General features: G+C 53.7%; 1 protein-coding gene across 1 annotated transcript in view; it reads right to left on the bottom strand.

Moving 5' to 3' along the window:
- The window catches only part of ATP2A3 (ATPase sarcoplasmic/endoplasmic reticulum Ca2+ transporting 3), a 34,055-nt gene extending 9,209 nt beyond the window's left edge, over positions 1-24,846 (bottom strand). The window contains exons 1-17 of the mRNA XM_084751306.1: positions 24,539-24,846; positions 15,403-15,420; positions 15,173-15,255; positions 13,763-13,867; positions 12,987-13,125; positions 12,659-12,739; positions 12,482-12,567; positions 10,188-10,652; positions 8,565-8,653; positions 8,308-8,410; positions 7,400-7,531; positions 6,881-7,006; positions 5,082-5,300; positions 4,641-4,976; positions 3,264-3,484; positions 2,316-2,518; positions 1,198-1,283 (exon numbers count right to left, since the gene is read on the bottom strand). Of these exons, the coding sequence (XP_084607432.1) occupies positions 1,198-1,283; positions 2,316-2,518; positions 3,264-3,484; positions 4,641-4,976; positions 5,082-5,300; positions 6,881-7,006; positions 7,400-7,531; positions 8,308-8,410; positions 8,565-8,653; positions 10,188-10,652; positions 12,482-12,567; positions 12,659-12,739; positions 12,987-13,125; positions 13,763-13,867; positions 15,173-15,255; positions 15,403-15,420; positions 24,539-24,656 (2,610 nt within the window). The 5' untranslated portion in view covers positions 24,657-24,846. The remainder of the gene's footprint in view (positions 1-1,197; positions 1,284-2,315; positions 2,519-3,263; positions 3,485-4,640; positions 4,977-5,081; positions 5,301-6,880; positions 7,007-7,399; positions 7,532-8,307; positions 8,411-8,564; positions 8,654-10,187; positions 10,653-12,481; positions 12,568-12,658; positions 12,740-12,986; positions 13,126-13,762; positions 13,868-15,172; positions 15,256-15,402; positions 15,421-24,538) is intronic.
- Between the last annotated feature and the right edge of the window lie 1,599 nt (positions 24,847-26,445).

The raw sequence follows: 26,445 nt of genomic DNA, 5'->3' as shown, positions 1-26,445 counted from the left end.
GTCCAAAGGACCGCTGAGAAGAAAACATCCCATCAGGCTGACTGGGGACTGAAGCATGGAAGGTTTAAGGAGATGCTTAATGTGACTCTCAGATGTCAGGTTGACTGACCAGGCAGACAGTGGATCTGAGTGAGATGGAGGAGAGAGATTGCTGTGAGAAGGAGACAGCCTTGGTGTGAGCCTTATGGAGGCTCGGAGCCAAAGGAAGTAAACAGCACTGATGAGGTTGAATCTCAAAACAGAGGAAGGAGGGTCCCTGGAGAAGCATCGGTTCTCACCCTGGAAAGTGTCAAATGACCCTTTCACAGGGGTCACCTAAGACCATCTGCATATCACATAGTTAGATTAAGATTCGGAACAGTCACAAAATTACAGTTATGAAGTAGCAGCAAAAATAATTTTATGATGGGGGGGCGGTCACCATAACACGAGGAACTGCATTAAAGGGTCACAGCATTAGGAAGGTTGAGAGTCTCTAGTCTAAAAGAGGGATGCATACTCAGAGATGGGTGGAGACCAAGTACAAAGCTACCATGGAAGCCAGAGGTGCTGAGGTGACCAAGGGTGACCTGACCCCTGCCTGAGGACAACAGCCAGAGAGAGAGATTAGCCTCTGAAGGAGGCTGGGTGGTGCTCTGTGAGGTGGAAGGGATGGTCTCATGGGCTGATTCCTCTCCAACCATGCTCCACAGGAGGGCCCCACCCACCTCAGCTGTCCCTCTACACTGTCCTCTGGTGTCTGCCTCAAGCAAAGGGACAGAAGGACAGACAGCCGCTAAAAGGGGTCTGGCTTGTTCCCAGGGCTGAGCTGAGCTAAAGCAGTTCCACACTGTGCTGTCGTAGGTACCTGCCGGTCACGTGACTCTAGAGGTCAGTGGGTCCCATCTGAGAAACACTGTGTGGATAGTGCCACTTTCTCCCTTTGATCTCCTCGGTTTGACCCTCAGCCTGAAGTCCCACCATGTCAGACTTCACACCTCTGGGCCCTGAGTGTGTCATGGGCTCTGTGGTAAAGGTAAGATACTTCTGTGCAGTTATGGCTCCAGGTCTCCCCATTGAGCTGGGGGGCTTCTAGGGTCAACGAAGTTACGTCCTTGGAGGATGGTATTAAGGACCACCATGGAGGCTGAGTCTCTCGCTGGAACTCCCTCAACCATGTAATCTGTAGGCCCACCTGTCTGGCCTCTGCTTACTCACCAGTTGATAAAAGGTGACTTGAGGTCCCTCGATGTCATACAGGAACCACCAGGTGGCGGCAGCCACTGTAGCCAGGCCTACATACACTGTGGGCAGGGGAAGGGGGACACTGTAGTAGGCACTTGAGGTTGTTTGCCATCCATGCCCTCTTCCCAACCATCCCTTGAATTTTCCCCTTCATCCCTAAGCCATGTTCTGCTAACATCTACCCTGTGCCAATAATGGAGGGCCCTGAATGGCAACTTGATCGGCCACACTCTTAGGCATAGTGACTGACTGATCCAATTTGCACTAATAAAAACAGGCGTGAGGCTTTTATAAAAATAAACCCAAAATTTCCCTGGGCTGGAGAGATGATCCAATGGACATGATTGGAAATATGAATTTGGGGCTGGAGAGATGGTTCACAGGTTAGGAGCACTAAGCTGCTCTCCCAAAGGTCCTGAGTTCAATTCCCAGCAACCACATGGTGCCTTACAACCATCTCTAATGAGATCTGGTGCCCTCTTCTGGTGTACATGCAGGCAAAACCTGTGTATATATAATAAATAAATAAATAAATCTTTTTTGTTTGTTTGTTTTGGTTTTTTGAGATAGGGTTTCTCTGTGTAGCCTTGGCTGTCCTGGACTTGCTTTATAGACCAGGCTGGCCTTGAACTCATAGCGATCCACATGCCTCTGCCTCCCAAGGGCTGGGATTAAAGGTGTACACCACTATGCCAGGCTAAATAAATCTTAAAAAAAAGAAAGAAAGAAAAAAGAAAATATGAGTTTGGGTCTCCATTACCCATGTAAAACACTGGATGTGGCCATGTGTACCTGAGGCCCCAGGACTATGGGTTTGTAGGGACACAGACAGGAGGGTCATTGGAGGCTACTAGCCAGTCAGCCTGTCCTCCCCATCCCCCCACCCACAAAAGAGAAGTTCCATGTTAGTGAGAGACCCTATCTGAAGGGAACAAGGCAGAAAGTGATACACCAGACCACAGCCTGGATCCAGCCATACCCTGTGCCTAGTCTTTTCAGTCACATGAACTCACATAGTCGGTCTGCAGACACAGCCTGAGTCACACTATCTGCAATCTGCAAGCATAGGAATGCTCCTGAAGGATGCTCACCTCCAATAGCCAAATATCGGAAAAAAAGCCAGCCGCTGATGAGCGCCTCACGTGGGTTTCGGGGCAGCTTCTCCATGATGTCCAGATCTGGTGGGTTGAAGCCAAGTGCTGTGGCAGGTAGGCCGTCTGTCACCAGGTTCACCCAGAGCAGCTGCACAGGGATCAGGGCTTCGGGTAGGCCCAGAATTGCCGTGAGGAAGATGCTAAAACCAGAGGCATAGGCTCTAGCCCTGGGCAGGGCAGCCACCACCAGAGGGCCCAACGCCAGCTCTCACCCAGCTCTCACCCAGCTGGCGTTGGGCCCTCTGCAGCTTCCTCTGCTGCCCAAGGATGAGGGATGTGAGTATACTGGGTACATTTGCCCTTTAGGCCTAACAAAGGACAGTTGGGTGTGTGTGCACACATACTACACGCCCAAATATCAGACATGTACAAACACCTGACACCTGTCATACAGTCACACAAACACACGCAATCACCCATGTGCCGGCCAAAAGTGCAAAGGTGCAGAATCCACATGCATCAAGTACACAGGAGCTCACGGCATCCAACAGGCATCTCTTCCGTACAAATAGCAATGTGAGCATAAACACGCTCTGTTACACTGTTTATATACTCAATGTATATTTATAGTCAGCGAGTATGTTTATATTCAATGCTGCTGCAGCATAAGAGTTCACATACATTCCTAAGCATAGACCTCTCACCTGAGCACACTGTACATACACACACAGATCAATACACACATACATGTAGACGCCCTGTTGCCCTGTGGCGAAGTTGCTTCTCCAGGCTTATAGGTCTCAAGGCGAGAAGTGATGAGGAGGGAAGACCATGGCTGGAGGGAAGGTAGAGGATGCTGGAGTGTACCGCAGCCCGGGGTGGCCTTCTCAGGGACACAGAGTTGGTTGGTACAGGGGCGTGGAAGGAGGGAGCATGGAGCCTTACCAGACGACCTCGCCGACATTGGAGGAGATGAGGTAGCGGATAAATTGCTTCATGTTGCTGTAGATGGCCCGCCCCTCCTCCACTGCGGCCACAATAGAGGCAAAGTTGTCATCGGACAGTACCATCTCCGCCGCCGACTTGGCCACAGCAGTGCCTGAGCCCATGGCAATGCCGATCTCTGCCTTCTTCAGGGCTGGTGCGTCGTTCACCCCATCGCCAGTCTGTGGGCCGGGCCAGGTAGTACACACCTGAGAGACTTGCCTACTTCCTCTTATCTCAAGCAATCCTAGTGGTGGGGAGTGTGCCCAGGGACTCAGACAGATGGACCGAAGAAAGGGTGGAGGCAAGAATGAGCTCAGAGGGCAAGCCTGCAGTCCCAGTCACTCATGAGACAGGGGCAGAAGGATCACGAGTTCAAGACCAGCTTTGGCCATTTATTGAGACCTGTCTTGAAATGGAAGTGGAAAAGAGAAAGAGGATGTGGCTCAGCGATAGCGTGAGGGTCCTGGGATCTATCTCCTCCACACATGTGCAGACACACAGAAAGAAAGGAAAGGAAAAATGAGCATGATCTTATAAATTGGGTTGAAGACGAGACTAGAGAAGGCCAGGGATGTGTGATAGGGTGAACTTGGACAAGACGAAGCTGAGGTACAGAGGACAGTGATGCAGGGGTGGGGATGAGATGGATCAAACTGAGGACAGGCATGAGATTCAGATTGGATATGGAGAAGACCATGAAACTGAGATTATGGGGAAAGCTGAACTCAGTTCGGGGATGAGGTTATGGTTGTGGCTCAAGCCAGGGGCCAGACATAGTTTACACAGGACTCAGGCTGAAGGTAAAAAAACACAAACTGGATGTCAGAGTGATATGTGATATCACAGTCAAGTTTGCAAGTCAAGATTGGAGACCTGGTCAAAACTGAAGTCAGGAGGCAGACGTGGTGGCGCACGCCTTTAATCCCAGCACTCGGGAGGCAGAGGCAGGCGGATCTCTGTGAGTTCGAGGCCAGCCTGGTCTACAAAGCGAGTCTAGGACAGCCAAGGCTACACAGAGAAACCCTGTCTTGAAAAACAAAAACAAACAACAAAACAAAACAAAACCTCCAAAAACTGAAGTCAGCATAAATTATTGAATAGTTGAGGGCAGGGACCAATATCAGTATCTGCCATCAGTTCTAGACCAGGCCACGACTCAAACACACATCAGTATAAGAGGCTCAAGGGGGCTGGGGTTCACCTCAGTGGTAAAGTGTGTGATTAACAAAAACAGTTGTAGATCAAGGTCAGTGTAGAGGTCAAAGTTGACAGCAAGACTAGGTTACAGCTGTAATCAAATTAAGCAGCTCCCAGGCTCTGCCCCTATAGCCTCACCATGGCCGTGATCTCATTAAAGGACTGCAGGTTCTCCACGATGCGAGACTTATGTGCGGGCTCCACACGGGCAAAGCAGCGGGCAGTGCGGCAAGCGAGGCGCTGTTGCTCCGGGCTGAGGTCATCAAATTCGCGGCCTGTGTAGGCCTTGCCCAGCACATCCTCTGTGTCCCCAAAGATGCCAAGCCGGCGGCAGATGGCCACAGCAGTGCCTTTGTTGTCTCCTGTGATCATGACCACCCGGATGCCCGCCCGGGAGCAGCGCTTGATACAAGCAGCCACCTCTGGTCTCGGCGGGTCTAACATGCCCACGCAGCCCACGAAGGTCAGGTCTTTCTGTGGGGGGGGGGGGCGGAGGGGGCACAGAAGCACAGCCTGAGTCCGTCCTTGGCTTCTTGTGTGCCCGGCCACCACAGGAAGAGCCTGGCTCCCAGCACCCACCTCATACTGTACAAACTGGCTGCAGTCATCTAGTCGCATGTCCTCCTTCCTCGGGGGCCTGTCCCTGGTGGCCAGCGCTAAGCAGCGCAGGGTGTCAGAGCCTGAGCCCCAGTCCCGGATCTTGGCCAGGATATGCTCTCTGGAGGTGGCGTTCAGGGGTGCTGTTCGGCTCCCCACTCGGACTGAGCTACAGCGCTCAATTACACTCTCAGGAGCGCCCTGTAGAGGGGAGGGAGAACAGTCCATCTTACCAGCCAGGACCCTGGCCCTCTTTGCTGCTCAGTAGAGGAAACTGCAAGCACTGTGGGCCAACCAAGAGAGCTCATAGCAGGGAAGAACCACAGGCCTTCAATCCCAGTCCTCAGGAGGCAGAGGCAAGGGGATGTCTTTGAGTTCGAGGCCAGTATGACCTATAAAGCGAGTCTGGGACAGCCAGGGCTCTGTTTTACAAACCAAAAACCGAAACCAAAACCAACCAAACAAACAAAAAACCAAAAAAAAAAAAAAACTGTTTTGCTAGGCATGGTGGTGCAGGCCTGTAATCCCAGCACTCAGGGAGGCAGAAGCTGGTGGATCTTTGTGAGTTCGAGGCCAGCCTGGGTGGGTCATGGGAGGAAGAGCCATTTTTTGTAAGCTCAAAGGGGGAACCTGGTGGACCTCACTATGAGAAAAACCTAAGGGGGTGTGGCAAGTGAGGTCACAGCCACCCAGCGGGTGGACCCTGCCTCTACCAGCGCACAACTGAGAACGCTTGTTGCAACTGTTTGGAGGTTTGGGTGGGATCAGCATCTCCCACAGGAACCTGCATGCCTCCCCGCTTGCCTCATAACACTAGAACTCCCCCAGAGCAGCAGGGAGGCAATGCTGAGCCCACTGGGCACTAGAAAGAGAGGCATTCTGTGTGACAGGTGTGGCCCTGGCCAGGTGGCTGTTGGTGGAGAGGTGACTGACTCTAGTTTCATCAGGGTCTCCCCTAGGCCCTCAGCTGGTTTCTGGCTCTTCCTCTCCCTTAGCCTAAATACCCAGGGGCCACCTTCTCTACGTGGGCAGGGGTCTCAGGATGGAAGCCCTGTTATTTCACAGGCACTGAGACCTCCACTTTCAGATGAAGCTAAGGACGGGATCCCTCTACTATGTGTAACGGGGGGCCCTGGAGGGCTGGGCTGGGACCTTTTATTTCCCTTCCCAAGTCTCAGCTTCCAAAAGCAGGAGGTATCAAACACATCACCACCCACCAGAGGCAAAAGGGCTTCTGAGAGCTTCTAGCACAGCTGTCTCACTCTCATGGGATGCCAGAGGAGCACCGATGACTTCCAGGGTCCTGTGGCCAGGCAGTAGCCCTCAGGCCAGAGCTAGGACCATGGTCCCTCAGCCAGTTCCCCATGGCATGTTGCCCACCCCCACTGTGGAGCCATCCCTTTAACAATGGGCCTCAAAGCTCCCTGGGCCTCCCAACAGCTGCAGTTTGTGGGGCTTTATTTGTTTGGATTTTTGTTTATTGGTTTTTCTTTTCTTTCTGAGACAGGGACTCATGTAGCCCAGGCTCATGAACTCAAACTCACCCTCCTATCTCCACTTCCTCAGGTGCTGAGGTTGTAAGTATACGCCACTACAACTGGTTTCTCCTGTGCTGAAAAACAAACTTCTGGCCTCTTGCACTCTAGGCAAACACACTACCACCTGACCTACCATGGCTCTGGGATTTCAGGGACTAGAGACCAGATTTCCCCTGCTGCCCCGCCCCCCCAATGCTCCTGAGATCCCAGGAGTCACCCCAGGTCACGCAGGCAGGACCCTACCTTCACAAACATCTTGCTGCCCTGGGCCTTGGGGTCAGGACGGGTAGGTGTGCAGTACACAGACATGGACTTCCGGTCCCGCGAGAACTCAAGGGTGAACTCCTTCCGCATGAGTTGCTTAATGACCTGCGGGGTCCAGGCAGGTCAGGGCATGGAGGACACAGCTGGAACTCTTGCCCGCCCCCACTAGCCACTCAAGAGAAGACTCCTGTTCCCTGTGACTTGATATCCATACTCCCTGACTCTGGCATTCAAGGATGAAGCTAAGGATGGGCCCCTCTATTAGTTTTAAAGGGGGTCCTTCCTTCCTCTCCCAAAATGTGTGCATTTCCCTACTGGAAGCCTGTGCCCACATTCAGCCTTTTCCTTTCTCTGCTCCACAGATTCACTTGCAAGGTGCCCAAGGGTCCTCCTTCTTCCTTGAAGCACCGCCCCCATCCCTCCCCCACCCCCTGCCTGCCCAGGCCTATGGTTTCATTTTTTGTCTCTAGATACCCCAGAACTCCTGGCTATACCAACCGAGTTGCAGGCGCCAGCACGCTCCACTGGGGACAGTGATTTCAGGTCCGTGTCAAATACGTTCATCTTCTCTACTAGGCAAGTCAGGGCTGTCTCTGTGGCCTCTCCCACCTTCTCATACATGCCCTTGGCCTGGAGGGTCAGAGTGCACAGGGAATGAGGGCCTCCTGAAGCCTTTACTTATTTATTTTGAGCTAGGTCTTGAGTTCACATGGACTCGCCTGCCTGCCTCAGCCTCCCCGAGTACTAAGATTATGCGAGCACCTCGGCGTGGCAATTCCGGATTCTTCTTGCTGAGCCTCAGTCCTGCTCCGTCACACCGGGCTCCCTCGCTCCTGGGCTTTTAATCTGTCAGTGCTAATGTCTACACAGAGCATCTTTGGGAGAGGCAATGTGGCTACACTAGTCCCCTATACAAAACCTTCCTGTGGCTCTCTGCTTGTCCTTGGCTTGGCATGGGAGCTGGCCTCGTCTGGAAGGCAGGAGTACCCTCCCAGACCCTCCACTCCCTAGCTCCAGCCACACAAATGATATTCAATGCATGCCACCTCTAGCCCTGGCAGAATGAGCCCTTTCTCTGCTTCGCCTTCTGCTTTAAATGTCTGCTCTTGTCCTGTCCCCCACTCAGTATCTTCCCAAAGCATCCCTAGTCTTCCAGCCTCTTACATGGCAGCCTGTCACTCCTAGCTGAAGAGTCATGGGGGAGGGGCAAGGTCACAGAAACAGCCGTAACAGAATGAGAAGGAGGGTTAGAAGTGAGGGTGTGCAGGGTTGACCATGCTTCTGGGGTGTTGTCCTCTGAAGCAGCAAGGACCATCAGCCAGAAGCAACGAGCCTCCGAGCAAAGGAAAAAGGTCTGTCCGAGGGAACCAGGACCCAGGGAGGTGTGAAAAGGAGTGGAGGCCCACCTCACTGTAGTCCAGTGCAGAATCATTGCAGAGGGCGCAGATGGTCGCTAGCTCCACAAGTCCATCAAACTGCCCACAGCGCACAGGCTGCTCCCCTTGTCGCCTGCAGAGAGGGAACGGTTAACCCAGGGCCTGGTGGTGGTGGGGGCACCCTGGGAGGTGTCCTGAATTGGCCCCACCCCCAAGAAAAGACTTCCAAGGACCCCTCTGGTAGCTCCGCCCACTTGGTCCCACCCTGGCCTCACTCCCACACTCACACTTCGCCCTCTGGGGTATACGTGGTACCCGAGATGGTGAATTCGTGCAAACGACAGGCGCCTGCCTCTGCTTCAGCTACCACGAACATCTGCGAGCACAAAGGTGGGCTCAGGCTACTGGGTGGCTCCTTCCTGTTGCCATCATCTTAAATAAAGTCTGACCCAGGAGGATATCTGGGGCACTTCCACAAGAACCACCGAAGGGCCTTTCTTTTTCATGAGAGTGAAGAGGGGAGTCCAAGGTCTAGGCTCGGCACCTGAGATTCTGTTCAGCCCAGCGGCATTTGGCTCTCACTGGTCATTTGCTCGGGACTCCTGAGGGTATTGTGGCCTGTTTTTCAGTGCTTGAGGCAGCTGGCAGCATGAGAAAGACCCGAGTTGAGCAAGATCCCTGGGCCCTTGTGCATCTCTCTGTAAGAACTCTTTTTAAGCATCTAAGCCTCACTTCTCCACGGGGTAACGTAGGCAGAAAGTGGGCTGAGAGCCTAGCTGCACCTTCCTTTCAAGGGATCAGTTCTTTACCTCCAAGGAAGAGAGCTGTCTCTTGCTCTCAGGTACAGTTTCTTCTGGTCCAGAGGTGACCCCAAAGAAGGAGCCTCTGCTCTCAGGGCCTGCCGGGTCACTCAGCCCCTATCTGCTGCAGTCTCCCCTATCAGGGCAGCCCCATTTCCTGGTCCATCAACCAGCTGAGAGAGATTTCCTGGCAGTTCATTCTCAAGCCAGTAGCCAGCCTAGCACCCCAAATGTACTCTGTCCTAACCCTTCCTTCTTGCCCTCTCTGTTCTGGGGCAGTCTTCCAACAGTCGTGGTCCATTACCCAGCATGCTCAGCAGCCACTGCCACTTCCCCACACCATGCTTCTCCAATCTTTATTTCAGCCGAGGAACACTGAACAGATAAGATCCCACTAGGGACGTCAACAACTCAGAGGACGCGGGACAACAGAGTCTGCCCATGCCTCTCCCTTGCATCAGGCTCTGGTGGACCTTCATGGGGTTGTAAGGTCTCAAGAGTCCTGGGCCTGTTCCTAGGGCTTACTAGGCAGACAAACTCTGGGAGCAGAGGCAGAAGGAGTGTGGTGGGTGCCTGGGAAGGTGTGAAACCCACTGCTGTCACCATCTCCCCAGCTTTCTCTCTGCTGAGCCAGAATGGGCCTCTGTCCCTTGGAATTCCAGCCAGAATCCCTAGAACACATGGACAGTGGCCCCGGGATGTGGGATCAAGTGCCCAGGAATAAATAATTGCTGCCCTAGCCCTTCCAAGGTCACTGGAGCTAGCCTATCTGGTGACAGGCATCAGGTGAATAGGCAAGACAGAGCAGGATAGAACCTGGGTCCAATGACATGAGGACTGCACTCGACTCTTTCTGGGATCCCTGGCACGGCTCATATGTAGGTTTCAGATGAGGAGACCGAGGTCCACAGACTGGAAACGACCTGCCCAGGACACTGCAGTGACACTAGGCCCCAAGGATGCAGGTAGACAAGGACTGGTGTGCTGCGTTTTACACATGGAAGACCCCAGCTGGGAGACAGCACACAGGTTACCAAAAGAAGGTCAGGGAGCCACCCAGCTACCCAACCTCACCTAACACCAGTGGTTCCCAACCCAGCGGCCACTCACCCTGCAGACAGACATCTGATTGGTGGTGAGTGTCCCTGTCTTGTCAGAGCAGATGACGGAGGTGCAGCCCAGGGTCTCCACAGAGGGCAGGCTCCGCACAATGGCATTCTTACGTGCCATACGCCTTGTGCCCAGTGCCAGACATGTAGTGATGACTGCTGGCAGGCCCTCGGGGATAGCAGCCACCGCCAGGGCCACGGCAATCTTGAAGTAGTAGACTGCACCACGGAGCCAGGATCCACCGTGGGCTGGGTCGGCAAAGTGGCCGATGTTGATGACCCACACAGCCACACAGATCACAGAGATAGCATGAGACAGCTGCCTCCCAAATTCATCCAACTTGCGCTGCAGTGGTGTCCGCTCAGGCTCCACAGCCGCCATCTGGCTCCGAATCTTGCCCAGCTCTGTGTGCAGGCCTGTAGCCACAGCCACGCCCAGCGCTTTGCCTGATGCAATATTGGTGCCCTGACCAGAGAAGGAGAAGGAAGTGCTGCTCAGTCTCTGGCCAGGGCCCGGAATCCCCGACATCAAGCCAGAGCAGGCTCTTTTGTGCTGTCTTCTACTTATTGGATTGCTGTTCAATGAAGTCAAGGATTTAGAGGGTCGTTATACGACCTGTGCCTAGCACAGTGCCTGGTACAAGGCAGGCTTCGGGGATGACATCAGCTACACGTCTCAAGCCCAACCCATAAGACCCATCAAAATAAGACTCATGAACAGCCACTGTGGCTGACAATGATCTCAGACAAGTGGTTTGTAAATGTTTACTGAAGAATCCACGAAACCTGAGACTTGGCACTCCCAGTCCCCAAGGCTCTGGTTGGGGTGTGTGTAGTGGTGGACAACTCCCAGTGTGGAGATCAGGCAGTCTTGTGTCCCAGTGTCCTACTCTTCAAAATGCCCCCACGGAGGTCCAAGGTGCAGTCTCCTTAGAGGCCAACTGCCTGGTGCCCCTTTGGACGGATGGGATGTGGATGGGAGAGGGAAAGAGCACAGGTGCTGGTGGCAGGCAACCCTGCCTTTCCTTCACCCAGATCAATGCAGCTTTGCCCTGCTAGCTGCCTACAACTAAAGCAAAGACCCAGAGCAAGCCACACCCCCTCCATGTGTGCCACGCCTCCCTCCCCATTCAAAGCAGCTCGCCTGCCCATGCAGGTGGGCAGGGCTCCCTGCAGGAGCTCTGAGGACCCATGGTGCTCTCCACTCCTGTCCACTTCCCAGGAGGCTCTCAGACCCCTGTGCCTGGGTGTGCTGGGGCATAGTCTACATGACGCGCAGCTTGCCCCAGCATTCTGTTATCCATTGAGCGGCTTAAGGCAAGCCCAGTCCCTCTCTAGTTCTAAGCACCGTATCCTTGTAGGAAAGGGAAATCCCTAAGACCAGATGACTGAGCTCAGATCTCAACTCTGTTGCTTGTTCAGTGTGAACTTGGGCAATGGACTTACCCTCTTATTTCCTCACTGGGAAATATAGATAACAAGACACAGACAACGTTATTTCAATGGCTTGATGTCTGGATTAAATAAAACTATCAAGTTTAAATGGCTTAGACCAATGCCAAGCAAGTAGGCCCCAGTAAACATAAGCTTTTAAGGCTACTATAAATTTGCATGTATTATTGATAACCAAGAGGATCATTCCTATAGGATTTTGAAAATGTAAAAAAAAAAAAATGTACATGCCAGTCATGGTGGTGCACATCTCTAATCCCAATACTCAGGAGGCAGCAGCAGGTGGATGTCTTAGTTAGTGGCCAGCCTGATCTTCAAAGGTAGTTCCAGGCTAGAAGGGACTACACAGTGAGACCTTGTCTCAAAAACAGTAAATAAAAATAAAATTTAAAAGGTGACAAACAAAGCTGGGTGTGGTGGCACACGCCTATAATCCTAGCACTTGGGAGGCAGAGGCAGGTGGATCTCTGTGAGTTCGAGGCCAGCCGGGTCTACAAAGTGAGTCCAGGACAGCCAGGGCTACACAGAGAGACCCTGTCTTGAAAAAAAAAAAAAGTATTACTTCTTTTTTTGGTGTGTGTGGGGTAGGTAAGCTTTTTTTCTTTTTTCTTTCTTTCTTTTTGGTGCGTATGGGGTGGGTAAGCATGCATATGCCACCCCGTGAGTGTGGAGGCAGAAGGACACCTGTGGGAATCAGTTATCTCCTTTCAACCTTCACGCCTTGGGGACCAAACTCAGGCTCGGTGGGTGGACAGCACTTTCACCAGCTGAGCCATCCCACCAGGGCTCCTACAGAACTACTATTACTGTCCAGGCCGAGGCCCGAGCATCCCCAAAACTTACAGAGAACAGCATGTTCTTCTTGTCCTGGTTCACGGCTCGGGGGTCTGGAATGGCATCTGTATGCTTGGTCACGGACACGGATTCCCCTGGTTACAGGACGGGATATGAGAAGCCCCACCTGGACACGAGCCATCACCTGGCCCCGAGCCCATTTCACCCATAGCCCCTGGGCCTCACCTGTCAGGATGGACTGGTCCACTCGAAGTGTGGTGGACTTGATCTCAATGAGGCGGAGGTCAGCAGGCACCTTGTCTCCCACTGCACAGGGAGAATGGCACGGCTGAAGGTAGTCTGGGGCTCCAGCCCCAGCAAAGCCAGAAAGGCTCCCAGAGGCAAGACTGAAGCCAGAGGCGGCGTCCTGAGCTATGACCCTTCAGGCAGATCCCAGCCACTCAGGCCAGAATCTCTGGATCTGCCCAACAGGTGCATGATGGAGGCACAGAGAGAAACAAGGCTCTCTGCTGTCAAGTAGTAAAAAGAGAAGGACCTGGACAGATATACTCACCTGCCACTTCCACAATGTCCCCAGGGACGATGTCCCGAGCTCGGATCCTCTGCACGCCCTTGCGGTCAGAGCGGATCACCTTACCCATCTCGGGCTCATACTCCTTCAAGGCCTCAATAGCACTCTCGGCATTGCGTTCCTGCAAAACAGGAGTGGGCAGGTGGTCTCCCTCTGCTGTCCTGGGAGGCCTTCCCTTGAGAGTAAAACTTTTGGGGCTTAAGATAGACCTGAAGCCGGGGGTGGTGGTGCACGCCTTTAATCCCAGCACTTGGGAGGCAGAGGTAGTCGGATCGCTGTGAGTTCGAGGCCAGCCTGGTCTACAAAGAAGGCAAGGCTACAGAGAAAACCCTGTCTCAAAAAACCAAATTAAAAAGGCCGGTGTGGTGGTGCATGCTTTTAATCCCAGCACTCGGGAGGCAGAGGCAGTCAGATCGCTGTGAGTTTGAGGCTAGCCTGGTCTACAAATTGAGTCCAGGAATGCCAAGGCCACACAGAAAACCCTGTCTGAAAAAACCAAATTAAAAGGGCCGGGGGTGGTGGTGCATGCTTTTAATCTTAGCACTTGGGAGGCAGAGGCAGTTGGATCGCTGTGAGTTTGAGGCCAGCCTGGTCTACAAAGTGAGTCCAGGACAGCCAAGGCTACACAGAGAAACCCTGTCTTGAAAAACCAAAAAAAAAAAAAAAAAAAAAAAAAAAAAAAAAAAAGACCTGAAAGTAGAAAGCACACCTCCTAGATGTGAGATCCCAGGGCCCTGCCCGCTCCCAGAACTTCCCACCTGCCACACTCCCACAATCGCATTGGCCACGAGGATCAGCATGATGACTAGGGGTTCCACAAAGGCGGTCGTGGTCTCCTCACCCTCCTCGAACCAGGCCAGAACCTGCAGAGACAGAGCTGGTCAGTCTGACTGTGCTGGGAGCCCCCGAGATAAGCCCCTTGGCTTTTATACTCAGAATTCCATCTGCTCCCCTGGAGAATCCTGGGCTTAGAGAGAGGGCCTTGATGGAGGGAGGATGCTCACCTTATAGATGGGGTGGCCACAACCCTCATCCCACCCAAACCAACCTCCAATGGGGTGGAGGCAGCTGGAGACCCCTCCCTGTCCTCCCTGCTTTTCACTATGGTCCCCACTCAGCTGCCCCAGACACTCCTGGGAACTTGTTAGAACCAAAGTACTCAGACCAGCCCAGGCATCCTGAGCAGAAACTGTCAACAAGCCTTCGAGATTCTGGTGAGTGGTCATGTTCAGCGTCCTCCAAGAAGACGAACACCATTCTCACGGCAGAATCTAAGTTTTAATGGGACTCAGGTCAAGTCCCTGGTCCACCTCTTGGCCCAACTGGGGACCTGTCGCCTCCCTCCAAAGTCTTCGGTGTTTCCATCTATTCTTGGAAGGGTAGAGGCATCCCTTCATCTTTGCTATTTTAGACATGGATGGAGTTTTTCTTCTGTAAGAGTTCCAGTTTTCACAAGGACGGTTACTAGGTGAGCCAATCGCCACTGGACAGGAAGAGCCAGTTTCAGCCAGTCCCATGGGGCTGCACACTCTGAGTCACCAAGATGAGGTCTCCTCCCCAGGAACAGGAATCAGACCTGCGCACCTTGCATTGGCCTGTGTCTGCTGCTCAGCCCTGGAGGACAGTCATTGTCTCCCTCCCCACCTCCCACTCTGGGCCCAGGAACTGTGGTCCAGAAGGGGTCTAGATGGCAAGAATGTGAAAGGCAGAGAGAAAGAGGAGCCAAGATAGAGGCTAAAGTCTGTTTGAGGAATCCAAGAAGGGACCAAGGGCCCGAAGGGAGTCTAGCCCTTAAACAGACATGTAGCAATGTTTGAAGACACATTTGATTGTCACTGGGAGGTGCTGTTGGTTATCTGTTAGGGAGGCCAGGGATGCTCAGTGTTTCAGAACACTCCCACCCCCGACCCAGAACTATCTGGTTCAAATGTCAAGGATGCTGAGGTTGACAGACCTTGGCCAGGTCAGGGACAGGCCAGGCAGGCTTGGGGCTTGGAAAGCCATCTGCACCAGGGCATTAATGGATTAGAGGGATTCAGGTGGTACCCAGGGGTTCAGTGTGGGGCAGCTGAAGCCTGAGGAGTGTCCATGTCTGAGAGGAGAGCAGCCTACGGCTCTGAGGACTGGCAGGACCTGGCTCACAGGACAGCAAGGGAGGGCTTACTTACGAAGGAGACCAGGGCCGCCAGAAGCAGGATGCGCACCAAGAGGTCTTCAAACTGCTCCAGCACCAGCTCCCACAGGGACTTCCCTGGAACAGGAGACAGTGTGAGGCCCCAGGTCCTTGGTCACCCACCCTCATCAGCCTCCCCACTCAGAACTAGGGACTTTTAGGGACCCTCTCCCTGTTAGTCAGGGTGTCACAGCCTGACTGCAACCTCCCCAGCCCACCACTCACCTTCCTCAGTAGGGAGCTCTGTAGGATCCAGGCAGCCACAGCAACAGGAAGAGAGAGGAGACTGGTTACTACTAGGACCTTCTGGAGTCTGGAAGGCTCTCCTATGGAACTCACTGGGCCCACCATAGTGTCCCACGTGTCTTCCTAGCTGAGGTCACAGAGTCAAGCTCAACAGCTACCTTTTATACCACCTGACTCCACTAAGTGTCTAGTGTGGCCTGGCTGCCCTTACAATGAGACCAGAGGGGAAGCAGGGGCTTCCAGCCCCTCCCTCTGCCGCCATACAAGTGAAATTGAGGCCTGGAGAAGAGAAAGAATTCAAGGTCACAGAGTCTGTAGTTCCCACAACCCCACGGCTTGGATCTTCCTTGTATGGCTGCCAACTCTGACCGGAGCCTCCCTGCAGGCTTAACAGGTTCTCAATGCTTATCTGACTCCAATCTATTTGCTCCTCCTGATGCCAAGGAAAAGACAACCTCAGAATCCCACCCACCCAGCTTCCCTGCACACTCCGAGGATTTCTTTCTTTCTTTCTTTTTTTTAAACGGTTTCTCTGTGTAGCCTTGGACTCACTTTGTAGACCAGGCTGACCTCGAACTCATAGAGATCTGTCTGCCTCTGCCTCCCAAGTGCCACTCCTAGGATTTCTAAACATCAAGGAACTAGCCATGTTTGGGTCCTTCCAGGGTCAACTCAAGGAGGATGGTCCTTGTGTGTCCAGTCCCATACAACACTGTGAAGAATGCTGTCTCTAATCACTAGCAGCACCTGCCTCAGTTAACCTGCCTAACTTCTTTTAAAAGTTTACTTTTAATTTTTATGTTTTATGTGTAAGTGTGTTGCTTGTGTGCCACATCCATGCCTACTGCCCAAAGAGGCCAAAAGAGGCCATCAGACTTCCTGGAAATAGAGTTACAGACAGTGTGTGCTGGACATTGGACCTGGGTCCTCTGCAAGGGCAGCCAGTGCATTTAACTGCTGAGCCATCTCTCCAGCCCCTCTGCCAAACTTTTTATCCCCTACAATTCTTGAATCAATTTTACACCAGCTAGCCAGCTGCTTTGGGCACCTGGACTTTTAAACTTTTCCTAGCAGCATCCCAACAGAGGCACGTGGAGGAGGTTGCAGGCCTAGCTCACATATATAAGGACAGAGGTTAAGAGTGGACCAACAGCTGGAGCAAGTGCCACAGCAAGTCAGTCTCTGTGTTGAGCTGTGCCGGTGGCTCCCAGGGCTGAAGCTGGCCGAAGCCCCCGCGCTGCCAGACTTTCTGAACTCTGCCTCCTTCTGTCCTCGGCAACTCAGAGGGTGGAAGCCTCGGAGGCGCCCAGGACTCTGAGCCTCCCACCCTCCTCTTTCCATTTCCTGATCGTGGTCCAGTTCCTCACATCTGTCCACATGTTCTTGGCCACACAGATATTTCTTTTTTCCTGTGGGAACTCTTTCCCCAAACCATGCACCAGGGAAGTTTGGGGTCTGCACCTGTCAGCTGAGCCGTGGACAGCAGCAAGCAGCCACTGGCCCCAGGGCTCCAAGAGGAAAACACATAACCTAAAAATACACTTTCTAGCGTTTTCTCTAAAGTCCTATTTTAGGCAATGGCTGACATTTTTCCACGGAAAATGTAATCTCCAGTGTCCTGCATTGAGATTAAAATCAAACAGACTTTCCCTTCTGATCTATTTAACTGAAGCGAACAGGAAAGGTAGGGGGAGGTCCAAGCCTGGTTTCTGGGCCAGTTCTCCAATGGAGCAGAGTTCCTTAGAGGTCATCTTAGCCATGCCCCTGCATCAAACAAAGCAGTGCCCACCCCACAGGACATACCAGCAGCTTCTACTGGGCTCTACCCAGCAGTCTCTCACATTACTAAAACTCATGGCCAAGAGAAGAGCAGTCGGCTCGACTTCCTCATGCTGTCTCTCTGGTCTTTTGCTGTGAGACAAGCCCCCACCCACCACGCCCTGCTGCCTTGCTCCTTGTTATAAACATTGGGCAAGATCAGGCCTGGGGACAGGACATATGTCACAGGCTTGCAGGTGCATTCTGCCTGCCTAGGGGTACCCCCCAGCTCCTCTTTTCTACTTGCCTACCTGAATCTCCCCCTCTGGGTCACTGACCCACAGAGACCCACTCTTTAAAAGCCATCACATTTCTTCATCTTCTTCTGTTTTCCCCACCTCCCACCCTCAAGGCCACACTGCAACCATGCACTTCTCAGCCCAGGAGAGTTTCCAAAAGAAGGATGTGTGTTAGTTCCCAGTTGGCAGACTGGGTTTTTGGTTCAAGGCTCCCTAAGGGTCGGCTGTCCCACAGACGGTTCTGTGAGGATACGGATGGAGTCTCTGTCCCATCTGGCACAGCACTCACTAGCCACGTGTAGACACAGAGCCTCGGGAACGTGGCTGATGTGGCTGAGGGTGACATTTTAAATTTTTATTGACTTAATTCATTTAAACTTAAGTATCCACATGAGGCAGCTAGCTGGCTGTCACCATGGACAACATGATCTGGGATACTGGCCTTCCACTATAGTGTTGGTAACCCGTGAGTCAGGGGGTGGTATGTCACCTCACATCACAGATAACCAACCTGCCACCCTACACAGCAGGAAGTGAGACCCTGTCATCTTAGGACACTGAGAGGCTTGTGTTTGAGGCTGCTTTCTTGTTCGGTTGGGTTAGGAGATAGTGTCTCACTCTGTATAGCCCAGGCTGCCTGGAACTCTGGAGCCACCAGCATCAGCTGCCCTCCAGGTGGGCACCACCATAGCTGGCTAGCTACTGAGATTTTGAAGGATTTTGAAGTTGTTAATGCAATGCTCGACCTCTACCCAGCCCAGCTTTTACAACTAGGTTCCCTCCAACCACTCCAAGAAAGGCTCAGCCAGCCCAGTGGTCAGGGGATGGGGTGGGGGAGGCTGCACCGACCCCTGACCATGGCACAGAAGACTTTAATCTGGCAAGCAACTGACTCTGACTGGAAAGATGGTGTGGCCATAGCTTCCGAAAAGGGGCTATTGTGGCAAATTCCAACAACGGCAGGATCCATATCTACTATGACCAAAAGATGGCCCTACCATACTTTGTCCAGAGGATAAACAGGAAGACTGGCATACAGCCTGCAAGGTGTCCTGCAGATCTGACGCCAGCAGCCGGCACAGGCCACACCAGCTGCCCAGCTACCCCTTTGCCCACGCTATTCTGGAAAGTGTCAGGGGACATTGCTATATCCAGGCCTTCTGACCCTCAACCTTTGCTCTGGGCTTCCTGTGATGACTCTTAGGAAGTCCTGCCTTCTTCCCCCTGGTCCCTGAAAAACCGTGGGATCCTGTATATTCACCTGGATGCCCCATTCCTCTGTAGCAAGCCCAAATCACCTGGTCCTAAAGGATCTGCCATTGTTGGACCTGATAGGACCATATCCCCACTACACCAGCCCAGGCATGGGGCCTCTGAGTTTCACACAAAGAGACTCAGGACATGGAATTTGGTTCCAAGGACGCGAGTTCAAATCCTGATCTAATTCTTGTTATGCCAAGGCCACTGGCAGGCTTCATGGGCCTGCGTCTGTTTCTCTTTCTGCATAAAGGCTGTATGATGGGAAAGCCTCTTGAGGCTGACTGAAAGTCGCCTGGTTGGCAGAAAGCTCCTGAGAGGGACACAGCACAATCACCAGACATCGGCACGCTGACAGCGATCCAAACGTCAGCTCCAAAGTAGGACTTGGCCAATCCGACATCTCCAGCACCAGGAACAGCAGTGTCTGGCACACAGCACAGAGCCCCTGCCTCTGCCTCACTCAAGAGTGTCAGAGCCTGACAGCAGCCTCTGAGAGTTTTCCTGATCTGCCCAGCCTGCTCTTCCAGAGTCATCCCTATGCTATGTGTATGTTTCTCTACAACCGAGAGGCCTCATGAGGGCCACCACCTTCTGTTTTCCTCCATATACCTTTCTCATCCCTTCATCAAGACTCCAGGAAGCCAGGGCGGGCTTTCATCCCCGTCTTGTCACTACTCCAGTTTTTAACCAGGTGTTAGTACTGGGCCTCCTGCCACTAGACTGTAGCTCCAAGGCAGGCTGAGGCATCCCTGGAACCACACTGTGTAGTCATGTCCCCACCTGCTGCCCCAGGGCCATTGTTTACTCTGTTGCTCAGGCCAGAGACTGGGCCTGCCCACACCCAGGAGTTATAGAGCAGAGAGTACAGAGCCGGGCACACCACTGGGGTGTACCCCTACCTCCCACCCTGGGCTCCACACACCACCTGTGCCTCTAATTTCTCCCTCCAATATCCTTCCTTCTCTCAACATTGAAAACTGGAATTTCAGCTTCTAAATGTCAGTTGCAGCTGGGAGAGGCAGGCACTCACCAAGGTCTTCCTCCAAGGCAAATTTACAGAGCAATTAAATTGTCACTTGCAGCGAGGCAGGGAGAGACTTTAGCCAGGCAGGGCCCGCCCAACCCACCTGGCTCTGCCCGGTCTCCAAGGTCCACCTAGAGTGGATGGCCTGGCTCTGAGGGGGATCACTGAGGGACCCAGGGAGAGGTAGTTTCTGTGCTGCAGAGAGGCACACCAGCCTACCTGGAGCTGGTGGTGAAAGACTTGTCAACACCTGTGTGTCTTGCCACATCACAGGGCAGAGCCCATCCTGCTAAGGGTACACAGGATTGAGAGGTCCTGGGAGCAGGACTGACACTGTCCCTTGTCAGTCCTCAGTAAGGGGACAGGAGATGTGACAACTAGGGCAAAGCTCAAAATGGATGCAGGTAACATATCACCCAACAGAGGCAGTTTCAGACCCTAAGGCACTTAGGAGACGGTGGTGGGGTCCTACCTCAGCTATGCTGAAGACGCTAAGACCCAAAAGGTATCCCAGAGGTCAGCTGGAGCGTGAGGCCGTGCCTGCCATGCCCTTCACTGACCTGTTTCCTGGGGTCATGCATATGGGCTTCCCCTATTTCTGGTGCCAGCTGGGGCTTGAGGTGAAAGCAGGAAACAAGGTCACAGCCAAGGCACTGTGGATCTCTCCTGGGATTTCACCCAACCCAACATCCTTGGCTCTCCAAGGGTCCTCGAAGTGAGCGTTTGTGTCAGGATGAGCTAAACACTATCTAGCCTCTAGCTTTGGCCTGTGCTGTTTAGGGACATACGGATGTCAGACGGCTTCTGAGCAGCCAAAGATACTGAACCTGATTTGAAAACAGAAAAAAACAAAACAAAACAAAACAAAAAACAAAAATGCAAGGAAAGCCATAAAAGGAACTTTCCTGTCAGATCAGCTCAGGTCAAGTATGGGCTTTGACACCACTGGCTAGACGGTGAAGTGGGTGGGTTGACTGTTACACGCCCCTCCCCCCCCCATGGGCAGCCACTCAGCCACAGAGCCTAAAAGTGAAAACACTACATTTTTGCTCCACTTCCACTAGGAGCTTGTCCTGGAATGCCACTCACAGTACCGTGGTGACATGACGTAGGGACAGAGGGTTCCTTATAATGCTGTGTGCAACAACAAACGCCACAAACCACCTAGCTGCCATGGGAAACGGGGTGAAGAAACTGCAGCCTGCTATGGTGACATCCTATGAAGGCACAAGGAAACTCAGAGGCTGCCTAGGTCATGTCCTCAAGAGCTCTAGTCTAAAGGACCAGCACAACCAGGCTACCTCCTTCCCTGTAAAAAACAAACCCTGTATCCTAGCCCTGCCCCCCCCATACCCCCTACCCCCTCCTATGTGTCCATGAAGGAGGTGGTGCCTGGGAATGGGCTTGTTGGGGAGACCTTACTGTATATTTTTTGAACCCTTTGAAAATTATTCTTTGTATAACCTTTCATTTAAAAATAAGTGTAGGATCGGGGATGTACCTCAGTGGTTAGAAAGCTTGCCTGGCACGTGAAAGGCTCTGGGTCAATCCTGAGCACAGTTAAAAGAAAAATAAGATGGAGGTGGTGGCTCACACCTTTAATCCCAGCAGAGGCAGGAGGATCTCTGAATGAGTTCAAGGCCAGCCTGGCCTACAAAGGAAGCTCCAGGACAGCTAAGGCTACCCAGAGAAACCCTGTCTAGAAAAATAAACAAAGGAAACAAAAACCCAAAGCAAACAAACAAAACAAAACATCACTCAAGCTGAGCATGGTGGCATAGGTCTATAACTGTAGCTCTCAGGAGACTGAAGCAGGAAAAATCCCAAGTTCCAAGCTAGCAAGGCTACTGAGGCTGGTGTGCTCTCATGTGTGTCCAACCTCCTGGCTGGTCTGTTCCATAGCTGTGTGAAGTTCCTAGCCGGCTCTGAGGTTTTCTATCAGGGAAGGGAGGAGTTGGCAGGGTGAGATCTCCCTGGGCCCCCACCTTTTCTCCACCCCAGGCAGAATTTGCAAACTTTGGAGGACTTAAGCAAATGACTTCCTTGTGGTTTCCAGCGCTGACGACCTTGCAGGTGCATAGCTGCCTGGGGTAGGGGGGAACACTAGTCCCTGGGGTGTCCCCTTTGCCTGCACACCCTGCCCACCCTATCACCCAGCTTCTGGCCCAGAGCCCAGCCCCACCTCCTGGCTACAGGACAGGATGACTGTACGTAAGTGACCTCACTAACTGTGCACAAACAACCCTGACATGGGCTCCTCTGTATGTAGCCCCACAACAAGGAAGCCAAGGCAGAGTGTTCAAGTGGCCGCCTTAGGACAGAGCACAGGTAGGGTGCTCACCCCTACCAGCTCCACGCCAGAGGCTGAGCAGAAACTGGGGGACACCCAAGGCCCTCTCCATCCCCAGGCAGCGATCAGGAGGCAGGGAGGGACAGCTGGTTCCCCTCTGCTCACCTGACTACTTCCAGCTTCCTGAAGAACAAGCCAGGGATGAGAGGGACCCAGCGGACAGAGGAATGCAGCAGGAGTAGTTGCTTCCCAGACAACCCCAACACCTAGCACTGGTGCCGGCCCGGGGTCGGGGAGGTGGGGGGTGGGGGTGGGGGTAGAACCTGTGACTGCCTGATCCAGACAGGAAAAACTGGGGCCTAAAGAGAGGCTCCAACTCTACCACCGACTGTGACCTTGGCAAGTTACTTAAGCTTCCCGTGTCTCGTTCACCCCCTCAGTGAAAGGGGTGTGTGTGTGTGGGGGGGGGGGCAACAAAGTCCTCAAGTCAGAGTTGTTTGGAAGATAGAATGAGTTCGTTGGTGAAAGTGCCGAGACCTGTGCCTGGCTTGAGGCAGTTACTCCGTGAAGCCGTAGCTTCAGCGCAGAAGCTCCTAAAACGCCCTACCAACCTTTCCACCATGTCCTTTCACACCACACGGAGCCAGTGTCCTCTCTCAGCATCACGCACATCAATACACCCTGAGATTCCCTCACCAAACAAAACTACATGATGTCAGAGGGCTGGGGGGTCCCTTTCTCCTGCTTATCTCCTCTTCTGGACCAGTGAAGGTGTGAGCCAGAGCCCCCCAGGGACAGACTCCGTGTAACCTGGGGCAGAACTAAAGGCTGATAGAGCCTCTACCTTCCTATGAGAGCCAAGCACCACAGTCACATCAGTCAGACTGCAGACCCCAGACCTGCCTTCCACCCCTTCAGAGTCAGGGCAGATGCGCTACTCCTGTCTTCCTTCGGCAAAGGACGCCCTCACTGCCAAGTCATTAATGGGGGATATTAAATAATATTTATCTTCTAGTTCCTCCCACAGCTCAACTAAATATAGCAACTAATTTTTTTGAAAAAGGATTTCTGCTCCAGAAAGATAATATTTACATAAGAGGTGGGTTTTTTTCATAAACCAATACAAACCCAAAGCACCCTTTCGGACGCTTCTTCCTAGTTTCCCAGCCTGGTCTGAGCAAGAAGGACGCCCAGGCCAGACCGTGGTTCCTGCTGGTTCCCCCCAGCGCATTGCAACTCTGAAAGGGCAAGAAGGGCAAGGCTCTCCAAAAAAGATACAAGTTTGGGGTGGGTGGGATTCTCTCTCTCTGTCTGTCTCTTTGTCTCTGTGTCTGTGTGTCTCTCTCTGTGCGTCTCTGTGTGTGTCTCTGTCTCTGTCTCTTTGTCTCTGTGTCTGTGTGTGTCTGTGTGTCTCCCTCTGTGTGTCTCTCTCTGTGTGTCTCTGTCTCTGTGTGTGTCTCTGTCTCTGTGTGTGTCTCTGTCTCTCTGTCTGTGTGTGTGTGTATGTGTGTCTGTGTGTCTCTCTCTGTGTCTCTGTGTGTGTCTGTGTATGTCTGTGTCTCTGTGCCTCTCTCTGTCTCTCTCTCTCTGTCTCTGTGTGTGTTTGTGTGTCTGTCTCTCTCTGTCTCTGTCTCTCTGTCTCTCTCTGACTCTGTCTCTCTCTCTCTCTCTGAACCATTCAGGCCTACAGGTGCTGTGGCCCTGGGCCAGGAGTGACAGGTCCTGCTCAGGACACTGCAGGGGAACTCTGCATGCCTGCTTCCAGGCTCCTAGCAATGTGTGAGCCACATCTGGGTGCAGTCTACTGGCATCGGTGAGGCTTCTGGCAGGAAGGAGAATCCCATGCTCCTTTGAGGGAGGTGAGGAAGCCATACCTCTGTGAACTGCAAGGGTGCATGGGCTCCCTCTGTGCCCAGAGATGGGGTAGGAACCGCTCCAAGACCACCAGCTGGGGAGAAGCCTCCTAGGGAGCTCCTGCAGACCTCAGACCTGCCCCTCCAGGAAGGTGGGTCTTTGCCCCAGCAGTTCAAACCCACATCAACTCCCGCCAGCCACATCCGCTTGAGGTTGCACAAAGAGGAAGACCTGGGACTGGGCTTAAGAGCACCAAAGCTGACAGCTGACAACCTGCACCGTCTCAGGCGCCTTATTGAACTTTCCGGGGAGACATCGGAGCCAGCTGATAGGCTGGGCTTCGGAGTCCCTGGCTAGCGTCCCTGAGAGCTTGCACCTGCAGGGTGCCCGCGGATCGCACAGCAGCGCGGGTACGGGCATCCAGAAAGGCCCTAGGACAGAATGGGCTAAGGTTTGCAGGGGTGCATCGTGACGGGGAGTAGGGAGGCAGCCAGACCCGCCCTCTTCCGCGAAGGGGGCCAGGCGGCCCCGCCAGTTGCCCCACGCGCATCTGTGAGGCTCACGGAGCCCCGGTTTCCTGCCAGGAGGGGGACAACCGCTCCCCACAGCAGGGCGGGGACCCGCGCTCACCATTGGGGCCGTACCGCTCCCGCGCGTCTGCCACCTGCTCCTGGCTCAAGCCTCCCTCGGCTGTCACCGAGAAGCCGCGCAGCACGTCCGCAGCCGAGAGCAGGTGCGCCTCCTCCATGCTGCCCGCCAGGCCGTCCGCGACGTCCAGGCTGCCTCTCCTCCGGGCTACTGCGCGGGGTTCTGTGCGCTTGGGCCGGGCCCGGCGCCTCGTGGGGCCATGACCGCGCTGGGACCTTCCCCGACGGCAGTGGCTGCAGGCGGCCGGGCCCGCGCCAGGATGCTGCGCCCGGGGCTCCGTCCCCTGGGCGGGGCGGCGCGGGACCCGCCCCGCACCCACACCCCTTCCGGCCGCCCTCGCAGCCACCGCCCGCCCCGCCCTGCGCGGGGGAGGTAGTGGGGGACCAAGTCCGCCGCCTCCAGTCCTACCGAACCCGGGGCTGAAGCTGAGGCCAGGAAGCCTCGAACTAGGGGCGGGGCAAACTGCTGCTGTCCATAGGGTGCCCCCCACTTCCCAGTCCTACCTCTGCACCGCAGGACTCCGGGTCTGAAGGGAAGCAGACGCTGTGCACTCGTGAGTCTCTTGCGGAGGAAGCCACCTGATGCTTTCTTTCCCCCCTCTGGTGCTGAATGTGTGCGCTTTACACTTTCCCAAAGGCCCTGCAATGAGTGGTCATTCCTCATGCACTCGCGTCTCTAAGACCCTAAGAAAGGCCCCAGGAGGGAGGTAGAAAGGTAAAGAGCACCCAGCTGTTACGTACCATTCAAGGGTCGGTCCCGCGCCCCCGCCATCCCTCAGCCCCGCATGTGAATGATGCGGGTGGGGATTCAGGGAGATCCCCCAAGAGCAGGAGTGAGTCAGAGGGGTTACCTGCTTAGGGTGCCCAGGGCCCTGAAAGATGGAGGAACAGGGACAAAGGGAAACCTCCAATATCAGCACTGCCAGGGAATGCCCAATGGCTGCAGGCCTGAGGAGGAGAGAGAAGACAAAGACCGCTCACCTTATAAGAGGGGGAGCTTTTGGAAGGTGAGCTCTGCTCCTCCCGTTACTGAACTCAGGGCGGTGTCCGGTTCATGCCTCTTTGCACCTGGGCCCCACAGCATCCATGCTCCCTGACCTAGGGAGTTTTTCACCCTGCGCTTCCACCTCTTTATGCCTTCCGAATATTGAATGGTTGAGGACAGGGTCAGGTTGGGCCTTTTAGTGGCTTTGGAAGGGCTGTCCAGACTCTCTGACATCAGCTGCGCCTCAGCTGGTGTAGCAATAAAGGGATGGTGCTTTTATACCCGTGTCTTCTTCCAACTGATTATTTTATTTACTTGGTGTTTGTTTTGAGACAGGGTCTTGCTATGTAGTACAGGCTGTCTTCGAACTCTCGGCAATCCTCCTGCCTCAGCTTCCAGGGTGTTAGGATTACACGTGGATGCTACCATGCTTGGCCTCCTATTCTGACATTTTAAGTTTCAACTCCAACATGCCCAGTTGTCTTCCTCCATCCCTTTCCTTCTGACCAGGACAACACACAGACAGTCTCTCTCCATTTGCAAGCTGCTAGAGAACTCTATGAGACTGTGCTGTCTACAGCCACCCAGGGATAGCTCCGCACTAGAGACCTCGATCCTAAAGACCACAATCCGAGACATGAAGCTGTAGGCATTCAAGCAGCAGACCCCTACTTCCTCCCCAGCACACGTGTCCTTAGGGCTGATTCCTGCTCCGCTGACCTCAGGGGACATTAACCCCTTAACCTCTCCCCTCTTCCATCCACAGCTGTGAGTTGGAGTTTGCTAGAAGGCAGGGCCCTGAGGCCTGATTGTTTGCTCTGGCAGCCCTACCCTTTTCTCCAGCCCACTTCACTCTGTCTTCAAACCACCACGGGCACAGTAAAACGGTGGTTCCTATCTGGCAG

The sequence above is a fragment of the Acomys minous genome (genome assembly GCF_964271855.1).
Source record: "Acomys minous genome assembly, chromosome: 12".
In the NCBI taxonomy this organism is placed as follows: Eukaryota; Metazoa; Chordata; class Mammalia; order Rodentia; family Muridae; genus Acomys; species Acomys minous.
This window is presented reverse-complemented; position numbering and strand designations above follow the sequence as displayed.